The sequence below is a fragment of the Stenella coeruleoalba genome (assembly GCF_951394435.1).
Source record: "Stenella coeruleoalba genome assembly, chromosome: 11".
Taxonomy (NCBI): Eukaryota; Metazoa; Chordata; class Mammalia; order Artiodactyla; family Delphinidae; genus Stenella; species Stenella coeruleoalba.
Window position 1 is genome coordinate 44,967,242 of NC_137157.1, and position 20,484 is coordinate 44,987,725.

The 20,484-nt window shown below is 39.4% G+C and overlaps 1 protein-coding gene across 2 annotated transcripts in view; it reads right to left on the minus strand.

The window, feature by feature from the left end:
• TRHDE (thyrotropin releasing hormone degrading enzyme) overlaps positions 1–20,484 on the minus strand; it is a 398,879-nt gene that overhangs the window by 369,391 nt on the left and 9,004 nt on the right. For both annotated transcript variants that reach the window (XM_079937605.1, XM_079937606.1), the window contains exon 2: positions 16,999–17,272. In XM_079937605.1, the coding sequence (XP_079793731.1) occupies positions 16,999–17,272 (274 nt within the window). The remainder of the gene's footprint in view (positions 1–16,998; positions 17,273–20,484) is intronic.

Sequence of the window (20,484 nt, forward strand, 5' to 3'; positions counted from 1 at the left end):
TCTACATGGTGAGCTATGTCCTTTAATTATGAAAAACTTTGTCTCTTAATCCATTTCCCATCCAGAACCTCAGTCTCTAATAACGTAGTCTAGATTTCCCTTAATTGCATTTGTGCACACATTTATCTGAAGAAGTAAGTAGATATCAGTGAGTGAAAGGAGTCTTGATGAGCCCTCTGTCACCTCTTGAATACCTGCTCCAGGTTGGCTGCACACCTCCAGATGGAGTCATCTCCATAGCTTTCATACAGTCATCAACCACTGTGTCATTCTTCTAGATCAGGGGTTCTCAATCAGGCGTGATTTTGCCAGGGCCCATTTGACAATGTCTGGAGACATTTGCAGTTGTCATGACTGCAGGGGCTACTAGCAACAACCGGGGAGAATCCAGGGATGCTGCTACACATCATATAATGCGCAGGACACACCTCCACAACAAAATGTTATCCAATCCAAAATCAACAGTGCCAAAGGTTGAGAAACTGTTTCAAAGGGTGTTAAAAGAACCCCTTCCCCTACAGACACGTGGATAGAATGCCCAAATACACAGTCTCTGAGAAGCAGCTCGCATCTAGCTAGGACATAAGCTCTGTGAAGAAAGAGGCCATGCTTATTGTGCACAGCCCTGTGTCTGCCCTGTAGACATCCAATCTTAACATCTGTGAGACAGTACAGCATAGCAGTGAGGAGCATGGGCTCTGCAGTAAGACCACTTACTAAAAATTTCCTAAGGTAATTATTATGAAGATTAAATGAGTTAATCCATGTAAAGTTCTTAGAACAGTATATGACACATAATACATGATTAATAAAATAATGCTATTTTAAAATAAAGTAATAAATAAGACAATTTGGTGAAGGAATGAATAATTTTATGATGCCCCAATAGTGCAGAAAATCTCTTCCATCTTTTCCATCTTTCAACCTCTATGTCCTTTTGTTACAACCCACCTTAAATCATATCCTGATAAGTAGTAGGAAATAACTTTATTTTTTAATATATGAACATAGATAATAGACACAGGATCTCCATGTCTTCAAATACCTTTCTTTCCCTGGTTTCCCGCCCCCCACCTCCGGGAGCAATTCCTCTATAAATCTAAGAAGATTCCATCTTCCCACATATGACAGAACCACAGAGAAACATCCCTCACACCCTTCTTCCTTCCTCTAATAATGAGCTTATAAGTCACCTGCATAATGTTGGTAACCACAGGAAAAATAAACACCACAAATTTTTGCAACACTTTTTCACAGTGGCATTATGCTGGGGTGTCAAGATGAAATAGCAGCGTTTCTTGTCTTCCCCCTCTGAATAATCCTCCTTGGCCTTTGAAAACTATCTTTTTTAAGCTGCTGCCACAAAGGCTCCCATTTTACCCTCCTGTGCTCCTTCTCCATCCAGCCTACCTTAGCTAACTCACTAGCAAGACAGAAACTTAGCCTTGTCAGTATAGCTGCCATGCATTGAACATCCTTATGTGCCCAGTACTGTGATGGATGTTTCACTCCCATTGTCTCTTTTAAGTTTCTCAACAGTATTACCAGGCATGCATTTTTATCCCATTCTTATCAGAGAATGTGGCTCTAGTTGGGATATCTGCCTCTAGTAAGTGATGGAATCCAAAATCTAACCCCCATCTGCTAAATGCCAATTCTATTTTCACTATCCTTCTCGACCCAACCTGCGCTTGACTCCTTTACGGCTTCCTGGAAAACACACATCATGTAATAGAATCCCTCCACTCTCGGCTGATTCTTTTACACAGGACTACCCCACGCACTCGTTGTTCACACTGCCTGTCCCTAGGGCAGGGGTCCCCAACCCCCAGGCCACGGACCGGTACCAGTCTGTGGCCTGTTAGGAACCAGGCCGCACAGCAGGAGGTGAGTGGCAGGCTGGCGAGCGAGCAAAGCTTCATCTGTATTTACAGCCGCTCCCCATCGCTGGCATTACCGCCTGAGCTCCACCTCCTGTCAGATCAATGGCAGCATTAGATCCTCACAGGAGCGCGAACCCTACTGTGAACCACGCATGCGAGGGATCTAGGTTGCACGCTCCTCGTTAGAGTCTAATGCCTGATGATCTGAGATGGAGCTGAGGCCGTGATGCTAGCGCTGGGGAGCAGCTGCAAACACAGATTATCATTAGCAGAGAGGTTTGACTGTGCGGAGACCATAATAAATCGACTGCTTGCAGACTCATACCAAAACCCTATCAGTGAGTGGCAAGTGAAAACAAGCTCAGGGCTCCCACTGATTCTGCATTATGGCGAGTTGTATAATTATTTCATTGTATATTACAATGTAATAATAATAGAAATAAAGTGCACAATAAATGTAATACACTTGAATCATCCCGAAACCACCCACCCCCCGCCCCAGTCCATGGAAAAACTGTCTTCCATGAAACCGGTCCCTGTTGCGAAAAAGGTTGGGGACCACTGCCCTAGGGAAAGGGGAGGTAAAAGAACTGCTCTCACCATGAGCATTTCAGACATTTCCACGAGGTCCTTCTGATGAAATTTCTCATTGTTTAATGAATTACTGAAAAATAAATAAATAAGAACACTTCTCCATTCAGGAAAAGTGCTCCTGATCCAAATGATTGTTTTTTCCTCTCTGAAATGCTCGGAGACACATCTGCATTAATTCTAGGTATGTGTGGAGATAATCTAACTTTCAGCCTGACTTGCCATTTAAAAGATTTACATTTCATCAGAGAGACACATATAATAAATTTACCATATTAAAAAACAGAACACTGTATTTCTTCATTTTCTTTCTCTGGCATGACAGGCAAGTGTAGTGTTAAGGCAGAGCGGAAGGAAACATGAAATGCCTCACTCTGGCTAAGCCTCCACCTGAACCTAGAACTGTATGGAGAAGAGGGAGAGAGGAGGGGAAAGAAAGCGAAGAGAAAAACTAAGAAGTAAAGACACAGTACTAAAGCACTCTCCTCTCAGTCAAGCAACTGAAACTCTGAGGTTCTGCTTGATTACTTTTATTCCCTTGTCACCCAAATCAACACACTCATCAAGACCTATTGATTTTTCCTTCAAGCACATCTTATAACACCCATGCCTTGAATATTTACTGAGTGATTGCTATGGGCAAGGAAATATGCTATATACCATGGAGTATATAGTATATACTAAACATAAAATTTCTGTAAGCTGCCCAGAATATATATATATGTGTGTGTGTGTTATGTGATTATATGTATAATATAGCTGGCAATAGTTCTTATCCTCACAGATCTTTCAATCTCATAAGTAAAAAAAAAAAAGATGTGCAGAAAACAACATAATAAATTTATTAGGACAATGATCCAAAGACAGTTATAATTATAGGGCTATTACAGTTCAAAGAAGAAAAAGAATTTAGCTAGGGCAAGGCTTCATGGCAAAAATGAAACCTAAAATTGCCTAGAAGAACAGTTAAGCTCTTGTGCTGGGGTAATTCTTTCTTGTCATATTAATATTCTTTAAAATCACAATTCAATAATTAAAGTACAGCACTTCATGCAGTTATATTAAAAAAAAAAAGCTTCATTGCCATGTAAAAAAGACATAAGAACAGTCAATGCATTTGCCTTCACCAGGTCTAAAGCACCATTATCCACACTCAGCCATGACCTTCTGGAGATGGGCTTTCAAAATTCCAGGCTTTCTTCCCTTCTAATGTATTTGGCATGCTTCTTCAAGATTAATATTTCTTAAACCTCACTTGTATCATGTCATTCCCTTATCCTTTGGGGATCCTGACTTCTTTCCATTTCCAATCTAAACTTGTCTTTCTGACCCCACTCCACCTATTTACTTTCCCTTCCTGTGACTCCACCTTTCATCCACCCTGGGATCCAGCCCACCTCCCTGGATGTGAATGCTGGCTCTGCCACTGTGAGCCATGCAACCACGGGCCAGCTAGGTATTCACTCTCTCAGTGCCTCATTTTCCTCATCTAGAAAATGCAACAGTTCTTGCCTCAAAACATTAAATGAAGTATTAGAACAGTGCCTGGCAGCTGCTAAGTACTCAATAAATGAAATATATATTTATCTGATGATTGCTGACAGGATATACTTCTTCCCTTTCATCATTATCATAATGTTATACTGGTTTTCCTTTGAGAAATTACCTCTCCCCAGATTCCACCTGCCCCTATGAAGGAATCCCAGAATCTACATCAGCCCTGGAGATGGGCACTCTATTCAGGCAAAACAAATTGCTCCCTCTCTCTCTCCTGGGAATTTGAGGACTGCAGCCAAAACATTCGGATGACAGCGCCCCAAGAAGATACGTAATTGGTAATTACTGTCTAGATGCTCAAGTCTGTTCTTCCCAAGACATAATTATTTAATTCTTTCCGGTGAGCTGGTCAGGATCCCACCACTGATTTTCTCTTTTGCTTAACTTTTCCTGAGTTGCTTTCAGATACTTACAACCAACTAAGTGATATATTAATCATCTCACTCTGAAGAAAATCCCACGGTCATCCCTTCCTTAGACACTCTCTAAGGTGACTCACAAAGAAGGCTCTCTAATTTGCCTTTCACCTTCCCATATTCACCCCTCCCTCAAGTCCCAATACCCTTCAGTAAGTATCTGTCCACATTGATCTCCTTCTCTGTTCTTCCTTGACATCTAACATAGCACTGAATTTACCTTTCCTTTATAAAATCCTGCCTTGTACCATCCAGTATGTGGTAATGTGTTCATCTTGTCTAATCAACTGGCTCTTAAACCCTTTGGAAATGAAATCTATACCTTATACATTGGTTTACAGCAGTATTTAACCTGGTTGATTACTGTTTGCTTTTGATTAACTGATTGACTAAATGGCTGATTGATTAACTGCAAAAAGTTGAGAACTTTTCCTCTCTGTCACTCAAAGCCCTACATCTTTGTGAACTTCTTACGAATTCTGCCCAGTCTGTTCTCTCTTTGGTCATCTTAACTATGCCAGGATTTTCCAATTATCTCAGTTTAGCACTGAACACAGTTGCCTAATACAGATTTGTGAATGGATAAAGCAATGGTTTTCTATGGTTTTAAGAAATGTGATAAGAAATAAATACTTTTCAGTGGCATGTGAACAGTACATTTGGATAGTGATTGGTTTTAGGCATTCACCAATCCCCCCACCCCAATTGAACCTAATCAGAAAAGAGCAGCATTTCACAGACCCAGCAAGTTTCCTCCTGCCATCTGGTCTGAAAAGGAAGTCAAGAAACATTAGTAGGTGGCAGGGGCTAAAGACAGTTCTATTAGTACTTGGATGTCTTCTTCCACTCTGAATATTCAGCTTTATATATCCCACTGAATACAAAGACCTTCCAGGAATAGTATTTGATTCTTCGGCTAGAATTTTCCTCTTTGTTTCATGCAAGTTCCACCTCCAGAAATATTAATATATCTCGACCAAATACCCTAGTTAGTCTCTGAAATTTGACAACAAATCCTGTAAAAATCATTTGAATCTCAGTAACATCAACCTTTAGAATATAATTTAGTTTCATCATTTGTTTTATATCATGATTACCCAGAGATTTTTTCTCTGGACTGAAGCACATTTTATGTCTGAGACCAGATGCAAAAGTTTGGATACTCTTTTCGTGTCAGCCATGATCTAAGACTCTCCACTTGTTTGCCATACCTCCACTTACTTCCTTTTCCTAGATCTTCAGGAAAGTTGAGCTAGACCATCATGACAGCTTTAATCAAACAGGAAAACTGATCCTGGTCAGGTAAATAATGGACAAAAGGAACTGAGAGTCTCTTGGGAAAGGTGATAAGACATTTTGTATTATCTCCATGCTTCTACAGAAAACTCCTGATATGATCTGAAGCCCTCCCAAGCTCAAATCCTTTCATGCTTCCCTCTTCTTAAAGGATAAAATCAATGACATACAAATCCCTCCATGATCTGTCCCTTGCATAAATGTCCAACCTCATCTCTCACCACTTTCTTCCTCAATATTACAAAGTACTCTACCTCCCTTACATTATAAAGGATTGAGCAAAACAGTTCTTTAAAGTAAAAGTCCTAAAGAACTAGAAGTAAAAAGAAAAAGTAAGATCAATAATAAATCTTAAGTTATAAGGAAAGTACACAGCAAAGAAAGGAAAAGCAAACTCTTTCAGATTAACAGATTATACGCTATTATGCTACTCTAGATATGCCGGGACCATATCTAAGAGGCAACTGGATTGGTGGCCTCCATTGCAACCACCCAAAATTTTAGCAGTACGATTGGGGGAAAGAGGATCACCACCAGAATCGCCTCCTGTCTCTCTACCAAGAGAGAATCGACCAGGTTACGCACCACGTGATCCATCACACACATCATCAAGCTTAAACATACTACAGCCATGAATCCTCTACAATGACTAAACGGTTCTGTTTATTTTTATTTAAACCTTTTTCCTTTAGCCTCTATTAGCCTCTTCAATAGGTAGACTCTTAAACCTCAGAGCAGTAGATAAATCGTGGATTATGCAACAAAACCCATTATCATTCATCACTTAATCCACCATCAGCCCAGGCCAGCCACCAGGGGATGGAGACGTGTTGAGGCACGCACCACTCCACCAACATCCCAATGGGAACCCTGGAGCTGGAGAGTTCTATAAGCTCCTCCACTAACTAAATTCTGCCTTCTCAGTCCTCTCCCTCTTCTGCTGCTGACACATCCCTCCAGCCTACCATTCTACCCTCTGTGTAAGTAATGCTCATTATCAACAGCTCTTAGCGTTTACACAAAGCCCTGACTCCTGCTACTTCTACTCACGTTCTCATCTATATTTAGATCGTCTCTCATCCACCCTCAGAGCCAGAGAGGGATGAGCACTTTCCTGACTCTTCCACTGCTACTTTTATACCACGATTCCTCCGCTTTCATGAAAAAAACTCTCCTCTTTTGAAGTTAATGGAGTTCGCTAATCCTCTTCCCCATCTAGGCCTCCAAGTGTGATACTCACACTTCAAAAGTCTGAAGCCTGCCTACAGCTTTCTTACTAACATTCTCAAGGATTTCCCCTCAATTGTTTTGATGTTTGTTCCAATACAGCCTCGGCGTTATTTTAACTCAGCTCCCTCCATGATTCTAACGCCAATCCCCTTCATCCATACAACTTTGCAATAACATTCCTCCAATTCAATTAAAATGCAGTTAAAATTGCAATTAAACGGCAATTAAAATTCCTCCAACTCACCCTGAAATCTGAAACCTCCTTTCTATGACAGCTTTCTACTTCATCCACGTCATCACCCTACTCTGACTTTTTATTCTCATAGTGACTTCTGTTCTTCATCTGTCCCAATCCATTTTCCATGACTATCACTCCTATTTTGGGTTCCCTTGCCTCTCTGGAAACCATGGCCTATAATTTCAACAATGTTTTCTTCGTCACTCTAGATGTCGTACCCTCTTGATTGCTGGCCACGTGTGTCTTGTCAGTCTCCCAGGTTGAATCTCCCACATCTGCTTTCTCTATTCCTATTCCTGGGTTCTTAAAACTTGCAGAAAGGTACAAAGGAGTGTTGGATATTTCCCCAACAAAGACAAACTATTAAACATCTGGTAGCTCTTCGGTTACTGTCTGGAAACGTTTGTTTTGTTGTTGTTCTCTTCTACAGATTCAGCACTCCTATATATAAAAATCACTTGCACCAGGCTCTGCATACATGTATTTTCTTATCCTTTCCCTTAACGAGCACTCTTAAGGACACAGTCTACAATCACTACATCCATTTGTCCACTTTACACTCACTCCTTAACAGAACCCATCGGCTCTATTCCTACCACACTAATGAAATTTAAGGAGGTTCATCAATTACATTTTTTTTTTCCTTTTAACTTCTCAAACTCCTTGACTCCAATAAACTACTGACCTGGCCACATAGCCTGCTGACAAGAGTACAGATCTGACTGGATGACCCCAGCCTGGCTCAGGCATAGCTCTCATGCAGCAGAGGTGAGCTGGGCACCAAAATTCCATCACAGGCGCCTAGGTGGCAGCCAGGGACACCTAGCCAATAGCCCAGCTATCACCAGCCAATCAACAGCACTCAGAGGCTTTCCTTTCTTGTTAGAGGACAGAGACAATTGCTGGTCTTTCGGTTTATAAGAAACACCCCCATTTCTCCTCCCCTGTACTAGATCCTCCAGAGCCTCGACTCGGCACTGAATCCAGTTCCCTGTTTGGCAGTAAAACTTTACCTCTCAGTACTCAGCTCTCCTTAACAACATCTTCCAACAAAGTGCCTAAAAAGTGAAGATACCTCTATTGCAACATTCACTATTTTACATTCAATATTGGTCAAAATTACTTCTCATGAATTTTCATGCCCTATATATTAACCCAACCAAAAGGTTTTGGAAACTCCTGACACTGTGACTTCTCCGAAGGGAATTCACTTATTTAGATGTCCAATGGACTTTCACTGAGTACCTCTCATTTTCTATATACAATAGGGATGGCTGATCTTACAAAGATGAGTAAGGTATGGCGCCTGACTTCAAGGAGTCCACAGTCCAGAGGAGCAAAGAGGCCAGCAAGAAAGGACTGTAAACAGAGACATAATGACTGCGAGAGATAAGTGTACAAAGTCTTCTAAGAGTAGGGAGAAGGAGGGGGATTATCTCTTCTAGGGATAATCAAGAAGCCTCCACTTATATTCCTAAATAAATTGTAACCCAACTCTTTTGTCACTACTTTTTCTTTCTCTATGGACCATTACTGTATTCGACTGCACTGTAATGCAATTGAAACAAAAGGACCCCTATTATTACCATGGACTTTTTTTAACTGGATTTTTTATCAAGGATTTTTTAAGAGCTTAGAGTACATTAGCCTACACCCTTCTACTCCTGTTAAAAAGAGACCTAAATTTTATTTCCAGTAGGAAACTACATTGAATAATCACATGTTTTAAGCGTGTATACACAATGTCACTAGAACCCTAGCATCACAAATGTGCATCACACGTATGAGCGTGCATACCTTCCTGGGTATAGGTATATGTACACATACACCATCACTGTAAATTTTGTGTATCCTTCCTATGGTAGTCAGTCCACACACGCACAAAAATAACCTCAAAAATAGGTTTAGGGCACTAGTAGTTGTTTTTGCTCAGCGTCTCTTCTCTAGAAACTCCTGTTGTTTTGGTAACGTATATTCCCATTCACAAGGTGAAGCAGAAGATGTCATGGTCCTGTGATGTGCATTCTCTAGACACAGTGACCAGAGATGATCATATGGCTCAAAAAAGGACCATCAATACACTCCCCATGAGTTTGGAAATTTATAAAGGTCAGTTTCCCTCTTGGGGCCTTCATGTCAATATGCAAAACTTGGGAACTTCTGGCAGCAACATTCTACCATGTGACTCAAAGAACAGAGGAAGCCTGTCCACAGTGAGAGAGTAAAGCAAAGCAGAAGAAGCACTGACGAAGACCTGAAACAGGATTCCCGAGTTTCTCACAGTGCTCAAACTTCTTATAAATTTCCCTTTTTTGCTTAAGCTCAAATTGAATTTCTATCACTTGCTAATAAAAAAACAATGCTGACTAATAAAATTCTATATAATCAGTTATATAATAGGAGGAAAATATCACTCAAGTAGTGTAGGTTGTGCATCCAATTGGCCAAAAAAAAATGAAAACTCTCGCTGGTTGTGATAACCAGTTCAGAATACATAGTGAATCTGGAGGACAGAAACTATAGAGATGTGATTACCTTCAACATTAAAGTCGTTCTTGACTCTTTGCTCTTCTTCTTCCCCAATGTTTACTTTTTCCTATCTTTTATCTCTCACCAAGTCCTACCAATTCTTTCTTTTAAATGCCTTTCATAACTACACCATCTTATCCATTTAAATTATAATTACCCTAGTCCAGACTTTCTTAGCTAAATGGACCCCCATTTCCAGTCTCCTCATATCCACATATTTTGCATGCTTCTCTCCAGGAGATTATAAAAATTATACATATCATGCTTCCAGTTCTTCAATTTCCAGTGGATCTTATTGTTAACTGAATAATAATTTTAAAATTTAGCCAGGCATCAAGTCCTTTCATAATCTAGATTCCATCTACCTCTCAAACTTACATATCCCTACTCCTTTCTATGACTTCTGAATATATCATCAACTAATTGTCATCAACAGAGTGAGTACAATGTGTCAGGCACTATGCTTGTGATTTTATAATCCCTATAATACTTATAACAACTGATTTTTTCCAATGAGCCTTCAAATTCTTTGACACTATACCCATTGAAAGATGGGGACTATGTCCCCTCCACTAGAATCCGGACCAATCTAAGTTTGTAAGTGACAAAATGCACCAACAGTGACACTGTTAACTTCTTAGGCTAGGTCTGAAAGGATAATACAGCCTCTGCCTTGCTAAAAGGAAGAGAGGGAAAAAAAGATGGTGACTAATACATTCTATACAACCATTTTATAATGGAATGAACAGGCAGTGTGCATCTCTTGGTACACTCACCTTTGGAGGACTGAATCACCAGTAACAAGTCTGACAAACATTAGGCTGCAAAGAAGCTCAGGCCACATAGGGAGACCATTCATAGATGCTCTAGATAAAAGCCCCAAATGAGGGCCCAGACAACAGCCAACAACAAGTAAACACAGTTAGTAAAGACTGCCCCCAGATGATTCTGGCCCCGAGCTATCAAGTCACTCCCAGTGAGACGAGCCTTCCCAGCTCAGATGCTTCAGATGCTTCATCATTAGTGTACAGGAATGCTAGAGATTTCTGTGCATTAATTTTGTATCCTGCTACTTTACCAAATTCATTGATTAGCTCTAGTAGTTTTCTGGTAGCATCTTCAGATTCTCTATGTATAGTATCATGTCATCTGCAAACAGTGACAGCTTTACGTCTTCTTTTCTGATTTGGATTCCTTTTATTTCTTTTTCTTCTGTGATTGCTGTGACCAAAACTTCCAAAACTATGTTGAATAATACTGGTGAGAGTGGAGAACCTTGTCTTGTTCCTGATCTTGGTGGAAATGGTTTCAGTTTTCCACCATTGAGAACAATGTCGGCTATGGGTCTGTCATATATGGCCTTTATTATGTTGAGGTAAGTTCCCTCTATGCCGACTTTCTGGAGGGTTTTTACCATAAATTGGTGTTGAATTTTGTTGAAAGCTTTCTCTGCATCTACTGAGATGATCATATGAGGCAAACTTTATTTTAAAGTCTATTTTGTCTGATATGAGAATTCCTACTCCAGCTTTCTTTAGATTTCCATTTGCATGGAATATCTTTTTCCATCCCCTCACTTTCAGTCTGTATGTGTTCCTAGGTCTGAAGTGGGTCTCTTGTAGACAGCATATATATAGGGCTTGTTTTTGTATCCATTTAGCCAGTCTGTGTCTTTTGGTTGGAGCATTTAATCCATTTACATTTAAGGTAATTGTCAATATGTATGTTCCTATTACCATCTTCTTAATTGTTTTGGGTTTGTTATTGTAGGTCTTTTCCTTCTCTCGTGTTTACTGCCTAGAGAAGTTCCTTTAGCATTTGTTGTAAAGCTGGTTTGGTGGTGCTGAATTCTCTTAGCTTTTGCTTGTCTGTAAAGGTTTTAATTTCTCCATCAAATCTGAATGAGATCCTTGCTGGGTAGAGTAATCTTGGTTATAGGTTTTTCCCTTTCATCACTTTCAATATGTCCTGCCATTCCCTTCTAGCTTGCAGAGTTTCTGCTGAAATATCAGCTGTTAACCTTATGGGGATTCCCTTGTATATTATTTGTTGTTTTTCCTTTGCTGCTTTTAATATTTTTTCTGTCTTTAATTTTTGATAGTTTGATTAATGTGTGTCTTGGCATGTTTCTCCTTGGATTTATCCTGTATGGGATTCTCTGTGCTTCCTGGACTGAATTGACTATTTCCTTTCCCAAATTAGGGAAGTTTTCAACTATAATCTCTTCTAATATTTTCTCAGACCCTTTCTTTTTCTCTTCTTCTTCTGGGAGCCCTATAATTCAAATGTTGGTGCGTTTAATGTTGTCCCAGAGGTCTCTGAGACTGTCCTCAATTCTTTTCATTCTTTTTTCTTTATTCTGCTCTGCGGTAGTTATTTCCACGATTTTATCTTCCAGGTCACTTTTCTGTTATTCTTTCTCAGTTATTCTGCTATTGATTCCTTCTAGAGAACTTTTAATTTCATTTGCTGTGTTGTTCATCATTGTTTGTTTGCTCTTTAGTTCTTCTCGGTCCTTGTTAAACTTTTCTTGTACTTTCTCCATTCTATTTCCAAGATTTTGGATCATCTTTACTCTCATTACTCTGAATTCTTTTTCAGGTAGACTGCCTACTTCCTCTTCATTTGTTTGGTCTGGTGGGTCATTGCCTTGCTCCTTCATCTGCTGTGTGTTTCTCTGTCTTCTCATTTTGCTTAACTTACTGTGTTTGGGGTCTCCTTTTTGCAGGCTGCAGGTTCATAGCTCCTGTTGTTTTTGGTGTCTGTCCCCAGTGGCTAAGGTTGGTTCAGTGGGTTGTGTAGGCTTCCTTGTGGAGGGGACTGGTGCCTGTGTTTTGGTGGATGAGGCTGGATCTTGTCTTTCTGGTGGGAAGGACCGCGGCTGGTGGTGTGTTTTGGGGTGTCTGTGACCTCATTATGATCTTCAGCAGCCTCGCTGCTAATGGGTGGGGTTGTGTTCCTGTCCTAGTTGTTTGGCATAGGGTGTCCAGCACTCTAGCTTGCTGGTCATTGAGTGGAGCTGGGTCTTAGCATTGAGATGGAGACCTCTGGGAGAGCTTTCGCTGTTTTGATATTATTTGAAGCCAGGAGGTCTCTGGTGGACCAATGTCCTGAACTCAGCTCTCCCACCTCAGAGGCACAGGCCTGACACCCAGCTGGAGCACCAAGATCCTGTAAGCCACATGGCTCAGAAGAAAAGGGAGAGAAAAAGAAAGAAAGAAAGAAAAGTAAATAAAATAAAATAAAGTTATTAAAATTTAAAAAATTATTAAAAATAAAAAAAGTAAAATGTAATAAAAGAAAAGAAAGAAAGAAGAAATGGAAAGACAGAGCGCTAGGACAAATAGTAAAGGCAAAGCTATACAGGGCTTCCCTGGTGGCGCAGTGGTTGAGAGTCCGCCTGCCGATATAGGGGACATGGGTTCGTGCCCTGGTCTGGGAAGATCCCACATGCCGCGGAGTGGCTGGGCCCATGAGCCATGGCCGCTGAGCCTGCGCGTCCGGAGCCTGTGCATCCAGAGCCTGTGCTCCGTGACAGGAGAGGCTACAGCAGCGAGAGGCCCATGTACCACAAAAAAAAAAAAGCAAAGCTATACAGACAAAATCACACAAAGAAGCACACACATACACACTCACAAAAAGAGAAAAAGGAAATAAAAAATATATATCTATATATATTTTAAAAAAAGGAAGGGAGCAACCAAATCAATAAACAAATCTACCTATGATAGTAAACTCTAAATACTAAACTAAGATAAACATAAAACCAGAAACAAATTAGATGCAGAAAGCTAACCCCAAGTCAACAGTTGCTCCCGAAGTCCACCGCCTCAATTTTGGGATGATTCGTTGTCTATTCAGGTATTCCACAGATGCAGGGTGCATCAAGTTGATTGTGGAGATTTAATCCGCTGCTCCTGAGGCTGCTGGGCGAAATTTCCCTTTCTCTTGTTTGTTCGTACAGCTCCTGGGGTTCAGCTTTGGATCTGGCCCTGCCTCTGCATGTAGGTCGCCTGAGGGCATCTGTTCTTCCCTCAGACAGTATGGGGTTAAAGAAGCAGCTGATTGGGGGCTCCGGCTCACTCAGGCTGGGGGGAGGAAGGGGTACAGAATGCGGGGCGAGCCTGCGGCAGCAGAGGCCAGCATGACATTGCAACAGCCTGAGGTCCCGTGCGTTCTCCGGGGGAAGTTGTCCCTGGATCACGGGACCCTGGCAGTGGCGGGCTGCACAGGCTCCCAGGAGGGGAGGTGTGGATAGTGACCTGTGCTTGCACACAGGCTTCTTGGTGGCGGCACCAGCAGCCTTAGCATCTCATGCCCGTCTCTGGGGTCTGTGCTGATAGCTGTGGCTTGCGCCCGTCTCTAGAGCTCGTTTAGGCGGTGCTCTGAATCCCCTCTCCTCATGCATCCTGAAACAATGGTCTCTTGCCTCTTAGGCAGGTCCAGACTTTTTCCCGGACTCCCTCCCGGCTAGCGGTGGCATACTAGCCCTCTTCAGGCTGTGTTCATGCAGCCAACCCTGGTCCTCTCCCTGGGATCTGACCTCCGAAGCCCGAGCCTCAGCTCCCAGCTCCCACCCGTCCAGGTGGGTGAACAGACAAGCTTCTCAGGCTGGTGAGTGCTGGTCAGCACCAATCCTCTGTGTGGGAATCTCTCTGCTTTGCCCTCCGCACCCCTGTCGCTGCACTCACCTCCATGGCTCCAAAGCTTCCCCCCTCTGCCACCCCCCGTCTCCGCCCAAGAAGGGGATTCCCAGTGTGTGGAAACCTTTCCTCCTTCACGGCTCCCTCCCAGAGGTGCAGGTCCCGTCCCTATTCTTTTGTCTCTGTTTTTCCTTTTTTCTTTTGCCCTACCCAGTTACGAGGGGAGTTTCTTGCCTTTTGGGAAGTCTGAGGTCTTCTGCCAGCATTCAGTCGGTGTTCTGTAGGAGTTGTTCCACATGTAGATGTATTTCTGATGTATTTGTGGGGAGGTAGGTGATCTCCACGTCTTGCTCCTCTGCCATCTTGAAGGTCTCCCCAGAAAACCAGGTTTTATACTTTAATTCCACAGTTGATAAACAAGGGTTCCCAATGGCAATTTTCCTTTTTACTATTCTTAGTATTTTTAGATTGTAGAGCAAATTTTTGTTTCAGTTGACCTTCCAATGTTCTCTGGTAGCATGTTTTATCTTTTCCACATAAAAATAAGTAGGAATTTTTTAATGTTTACTAATTACTTGAATTCTTGAATTCTTAACTCTAATAAAAGTCACATCTAAATAATTAGGGTGTGTCCTGGTTTTAAATATGGATCACTTAGCAACAAGCATAATTGTATACAGCTGAGAATAGTTTTAGGATATTTTAAAGAAATCATACTAGGAAAAACACTTCCAATGTACCCTATGCTCCTAACAGACCCACATCAAGTAGTCAGTCATCAACTTTTGAAGATGTATAAGGGAATGATATGTCATTTTCTGTGTATGGTCCAACATGTATAGCCTTGAAGTATCCATAGGAGACATCAACAAACATCAGAGGAATTCAACATACCAAATAAGAAGTCCAAAAGAGTAAAATATCTTTTTTCTAGCCTTCTACAGCCAGCATTTAAGGTACTGTTTTAATGATTATGTAGATTAATTCACTATACACAGTTCTTTAATAATGGCATTAATTTTGTATGCAGGCAGATTTTATTTTTTAAATGGGTTCCACAGTGATTTAAATTGAAAGTAACGGTGAGAAAAATTTATTTAGCCAAACCCATTATTCAATATTTAGGCTGTTATGGAGCTATGAACTTCCTACAAAATAAGAATATAGATTTCTGTACACTTCTTCTGTTATGTTTGAGCAACACCAAATATGATGGCCACTGGATGGACAGAATCATTACCTGAATTCTCATATCGACACACAGGTGAAATGGTGAAACAGAGCTCCTAGGGCATGGGGAGGGGGGCAGGGTGGGTAGAGTCCCAAATTTGGGATCAGACCAATAGAAGTTTTTCTTGCAGCCCTACCACTTGCTTACTTTTTACTCTGGTAAAGTTACTTCATCTCTTTAAATCTAAATTCACTTTATTCACTTGGAAAAATGGAATTATAATACCTTGCTTTAGGGTTGACATGAAAATTAAAATAAATGAATATTTATTGTGTAGGCCATTGAAATGAGGAGAAAGTTCTTAAGAGGCATGACCTGACTTAAATCTGACTAACGCAATACAGTAACGTGTAAAAAGTGCCTAGAACAACATGCTGTTATAAATGTTAATGATCCTAAAGAATCCAACTGATTCTTGTTATAAATTTAATACAGAGAGTGAATTCTCTAGGCTTCCCTTATATCACCCTTCTCTAAGTACATATTTCTATACACTTGCATACTATGGGCTAAAAGAAGCTTTGTACCTTACAGAAATTCTAGCACACTGGCAGAAGAACTTACGTACAAAAATGTTCACTGAGCATTGTTGTTAATCAATGAAAATCAGAAAAAAATTAAAATATTCATTTATAGGAGGATGACAAATTTTGATATATTCACTCAACCATTCTATTCAGATAAACCACAAAAACAAAATTTTAAGCAAAAAATAAAATAAAGTTGCAGAATGATATCTATAATATAAAACCACTTATATGAAATTTTAAAGCATGGAATGTATTGTAAATAGATTTATACTTAATAATTAATAATATACTTAATAATTGTGTGATAAGGTGCATGGAAATGGCAAAATCCAAATTCAGGGCAAGGCAGGAGGTAGGAAGCAAGGCAATGAGATCAGGCAGGTGTCCAAAGAGGGCTTCAACTCTATCCAATATGCTTTACTTTCTCAAAAAACAAATTAGACTGAAGCAAAGATGGTAAAATGTTTAGATTCTATAGAGCTGGCTAGTAGAAGGTTATTATATTATTCTCCACATTTTCTGTATATTTGAAATATTTTACAGTAAAAAGAAGCTTTACCATCATGTAAATAAAAAGAGGCAATTTCCCATAACAGACAATAGTTGTTCCAGAGATACTCAGGCGATGAAGAAGGACAGGAATGGCAGGGGTGGGGAGGTGATTAAAGTAATAAGAGGGCTGGGTATAGAAGAGAAGCTCCTCTCTGACTCTGAAACCAGGAAGATAATTTTCCTTCCAAGGATTAAGGAAAGAATTCAGCTATGTAAGTTGTGAAGAGAATAGAAATGATTCATTGTTAATCCAGAAATCAGTGTACATTATCCAGAAACAACATTAAGCTTGAAATACTTACTACAACCCCGGTCTTGGTGGTAGTTTCTCTGTATGTGAAGTTGCAAATTGCCCAGGCTAAATAATACGTGGACATGAGAGGGGTCTGTGAAAAGTGATCCGTAACCCATCCATCTTCCTCAAACACGGAAGTTTCCACCGGCATATTGGATAAAGATAAATAGGTTGCTTGATGCTTGATGCTGATTTTGAAAGTAGCCTTGTAGATTGGCTCATCAAAACAAGGAAATGCCTTTCTGGCATGTGTAGGCGAAAACTGAGTAACGCCAAGGAACCTGGAAAAAAGAAAATGACATTCTCAATTACATTTGTGGCTTGAGTTAAGTTATAACCACTTTATATGCTTCTGCTTATAAAATAATATGCTTTAGCAAAATTACGAGAGTTTTTTTCTGAATCAAACTTAAGTGCATGAATAGCATGGAAGCATACTTCATACATATTTCCACAACAATGAAAATTCTTCAGGGAACTTTTGTCTCAACTAAAGGAAATTCTCTGAACCCAGAGCTATGCTTATTAGACAAAATATTACACTTTACAGAAAAACAACTCATCATCATATTGGAAGTACTGGAAAATAATGGTTCTCCTTTTTGGTATGCCTCAGTCTCCTCTCCGAAACTGTACAACCAGTAAAGACAACGAAATCAAAATCCAAAACTTGTCAGATACAAGCAGGGCATAGACCATCACTGAGAAACATCTATGTCCTCAAATCTCAGTCTCAAATGGCCTGATTTTGTTAAGGAAAAGCATTTTGAAATCTGACAAAACTTGGTCTGCATTCTGGCTCCACAACATTTCTTAGCCGAATCATCTTGGATGATTGCTAAATTTCCCTAAGGTGTACATGTTCGTTGCTTAAAAGGAAATAATCATGCCTAACTTAAAAAGCATTGTAAAGCTTAGTAGAATGGAAAAGGGGATGTAAAGCACCTATCACTGTGAATAGATGAACAGCACCCAGACGGCAGTTAATAAGCAGCAGCCACTGATTCACAATATCTTCAACCTTTCCTGGAGTGCTATAATATACCTTTACATAGAATAATCCAGATACCGTTGGTTTTTACCACCCATGACATATATTTACTATATAAATTATGCTAATATAATAAAGTAAATTAACTAATAAATATCTATATAATAAATACATCAATGTGTACACATATATATATAAAATATTTAATGCCCTCAAGTTTTCAGATCAAGCTGCAAAGTTGCATCTCATTAAAACTCCAGAAGCACCCTCTACATTCTTTCACTGTTACGGTTACAAATCAAAACACTCAAACTAAGTACTTGAAAAAGGACACACTTTTAACTTAAAAATGGGGCCATTATTTATGAAAACATTCATGACATAAATTAATTAAACTTTTAAATATGATATTAGTTAAAACTGGACATAAGTCAATAACAGACCCTTCATAAAACATTACTGAGTGCTACAAGTCATTTCTTTAAAAGGCTCTTTCCCCATAGTAGTTCTGCCACCCCTCCCCTCTCCATCATCCACAGTGTTCATGGTTAATCTCACACGGCACACTTTCCCGCTGAGCCAAAACTTGGCCTTAAAATTATTCTCAGCACAGCACTTCAGGCAGTTACTACCGATCAGTAGGTGTTGACATGTGTATTGAATCTTACTGGCTATCCCTGGCTCAAACCATGAAATGTAAATGTTTATACTTTTTTAAAATTATGAAGCTTACATGCATTATTGAAGGCTTACTTTTTAAAAGTTTAGTTTTGAAACAGAGAAAACTAAAACAGAGAAAAATAAGTTTTCAAGATTAATTGTATATTTATTCTGAGAGAGGGGAATTGAGAATTACCTTGAAATAGTACTGGGCTGCTGCATACCAGGCTTGGATAAATCACTTAACTACCTGAGTCTATTTTTTCATTAATAGAAGGAAAATAATATTTTCTAGGCCTCCCTTACAAAACTGTCGAGATGATAAAATGGGGTAATGTATAGGAAAGAAGTTTTAACTATAAATCTTCAGAAAAATATAAGGTTAAAGTTGGAAGCAATCTTAGAAACAAATTGTCCAGCTCTCGTAAATTCCTAAAATGAGAAAGTAGCTCCAGTAGGGTTAAGCGATTTCTCCAAAGTTACACAGGCAATTAGCGCAAAGCCGGGTCTAGAATTCACATTTTCTGTGTATGAGTAAAAGGTAATTTTATTTCAAAAACAGTAAAATTAATCTTTAGCCATAATTTATAAACAATGTTTTAATTTGACTATTGGTAATAAAGGTTCTTCTTTCCAAACTTGCCAGCATCTTGGTAATATTTTTCCTATTTTCTACTGACAGTAATATAGTTCTTGCTTAACGGAGTGTCAGTAACTTTTAATTAAGATGCACCCATTTACAATTTGCACGTGCTTTTGTCTTACATATGTGCTTGAATCTCATCTTTCTTATTAAAATGTCCACTGAGCTTTATATTTCTTTACTGAGGCTATTTAAAAGATACCTATGGAATTTAATATATGAGGAAAAGTGTTCCCTTTTAACTTTCAAGTACCTGAGAAATCCAATTCCAGTCATTGAGCAAATAGATATTGTCTGCTATGTGTGATTTTCACTCTATTAGGTGTGTGGTAGGATTTTTTTTTTTTAAAAGATATAACCATTTTTGTCCTTAAGGCCTTTGCAATCTACCTGAAAAGGGAAATATATATAATACATAAGAAACAACTAATAATACTAGGGGAAAGTTCTGCAAGAGTTCAACAGAGAGGCTGTACGTAGAGTGTATTAGTCATTAAGTAAAAAATCAAAGGTGTCTTTGGTATTCAGTAATTAAAGGGTAGGAATTTATTAGATGTAGAAGATCTAAATACCTCTGGGCTAATGAGAAATTAATAAACCAAATATTTATGCAGAAGAATCATGTTGTGCTCAAGTCTCTTTTTGCCTCATATAGTAAGTAAATATGTTAGTAAGGCTAGCAATTTAAATAGCTGATTCTCAGAGTTGAAAGGAACTATAAAGATCATCTAGTGACTTTTTCTGCAATTAATATTCTTAATGAATTCCTACACACAGTATATATCTATGCACTGAGGGCCACATATATTTGATAATGTCTAAATGAGGAAATACCAATTTCACAGTCTGGCACCTGAGGACGATTGCAATTGAATTTCAATTCAGTATTTAGCAAATCAAAACAAGCCCCTTGGAAACAAGAGCAGTTGGACTAGATTACACCTAGGGTCTTTTCCAAGCTTGAGATCCTATAACTGAACAAAAATTTAAAATAAAATATTCCCTGAATTTGATGAGATGTTTTTAAAATATTAAATTACGTTACTGCTAAATGGCTTTTTGCTACAAGATCTATTATAACGCATTTGCTTTTCTTAGTCACCATTTTTAAGTGTTCAACGCTGTGGAGAAAATGATAAATAGATGTGCTTCCTTCCCTCAAAGAGTTTATACTCCAATAAAATAAATAAAACATATGC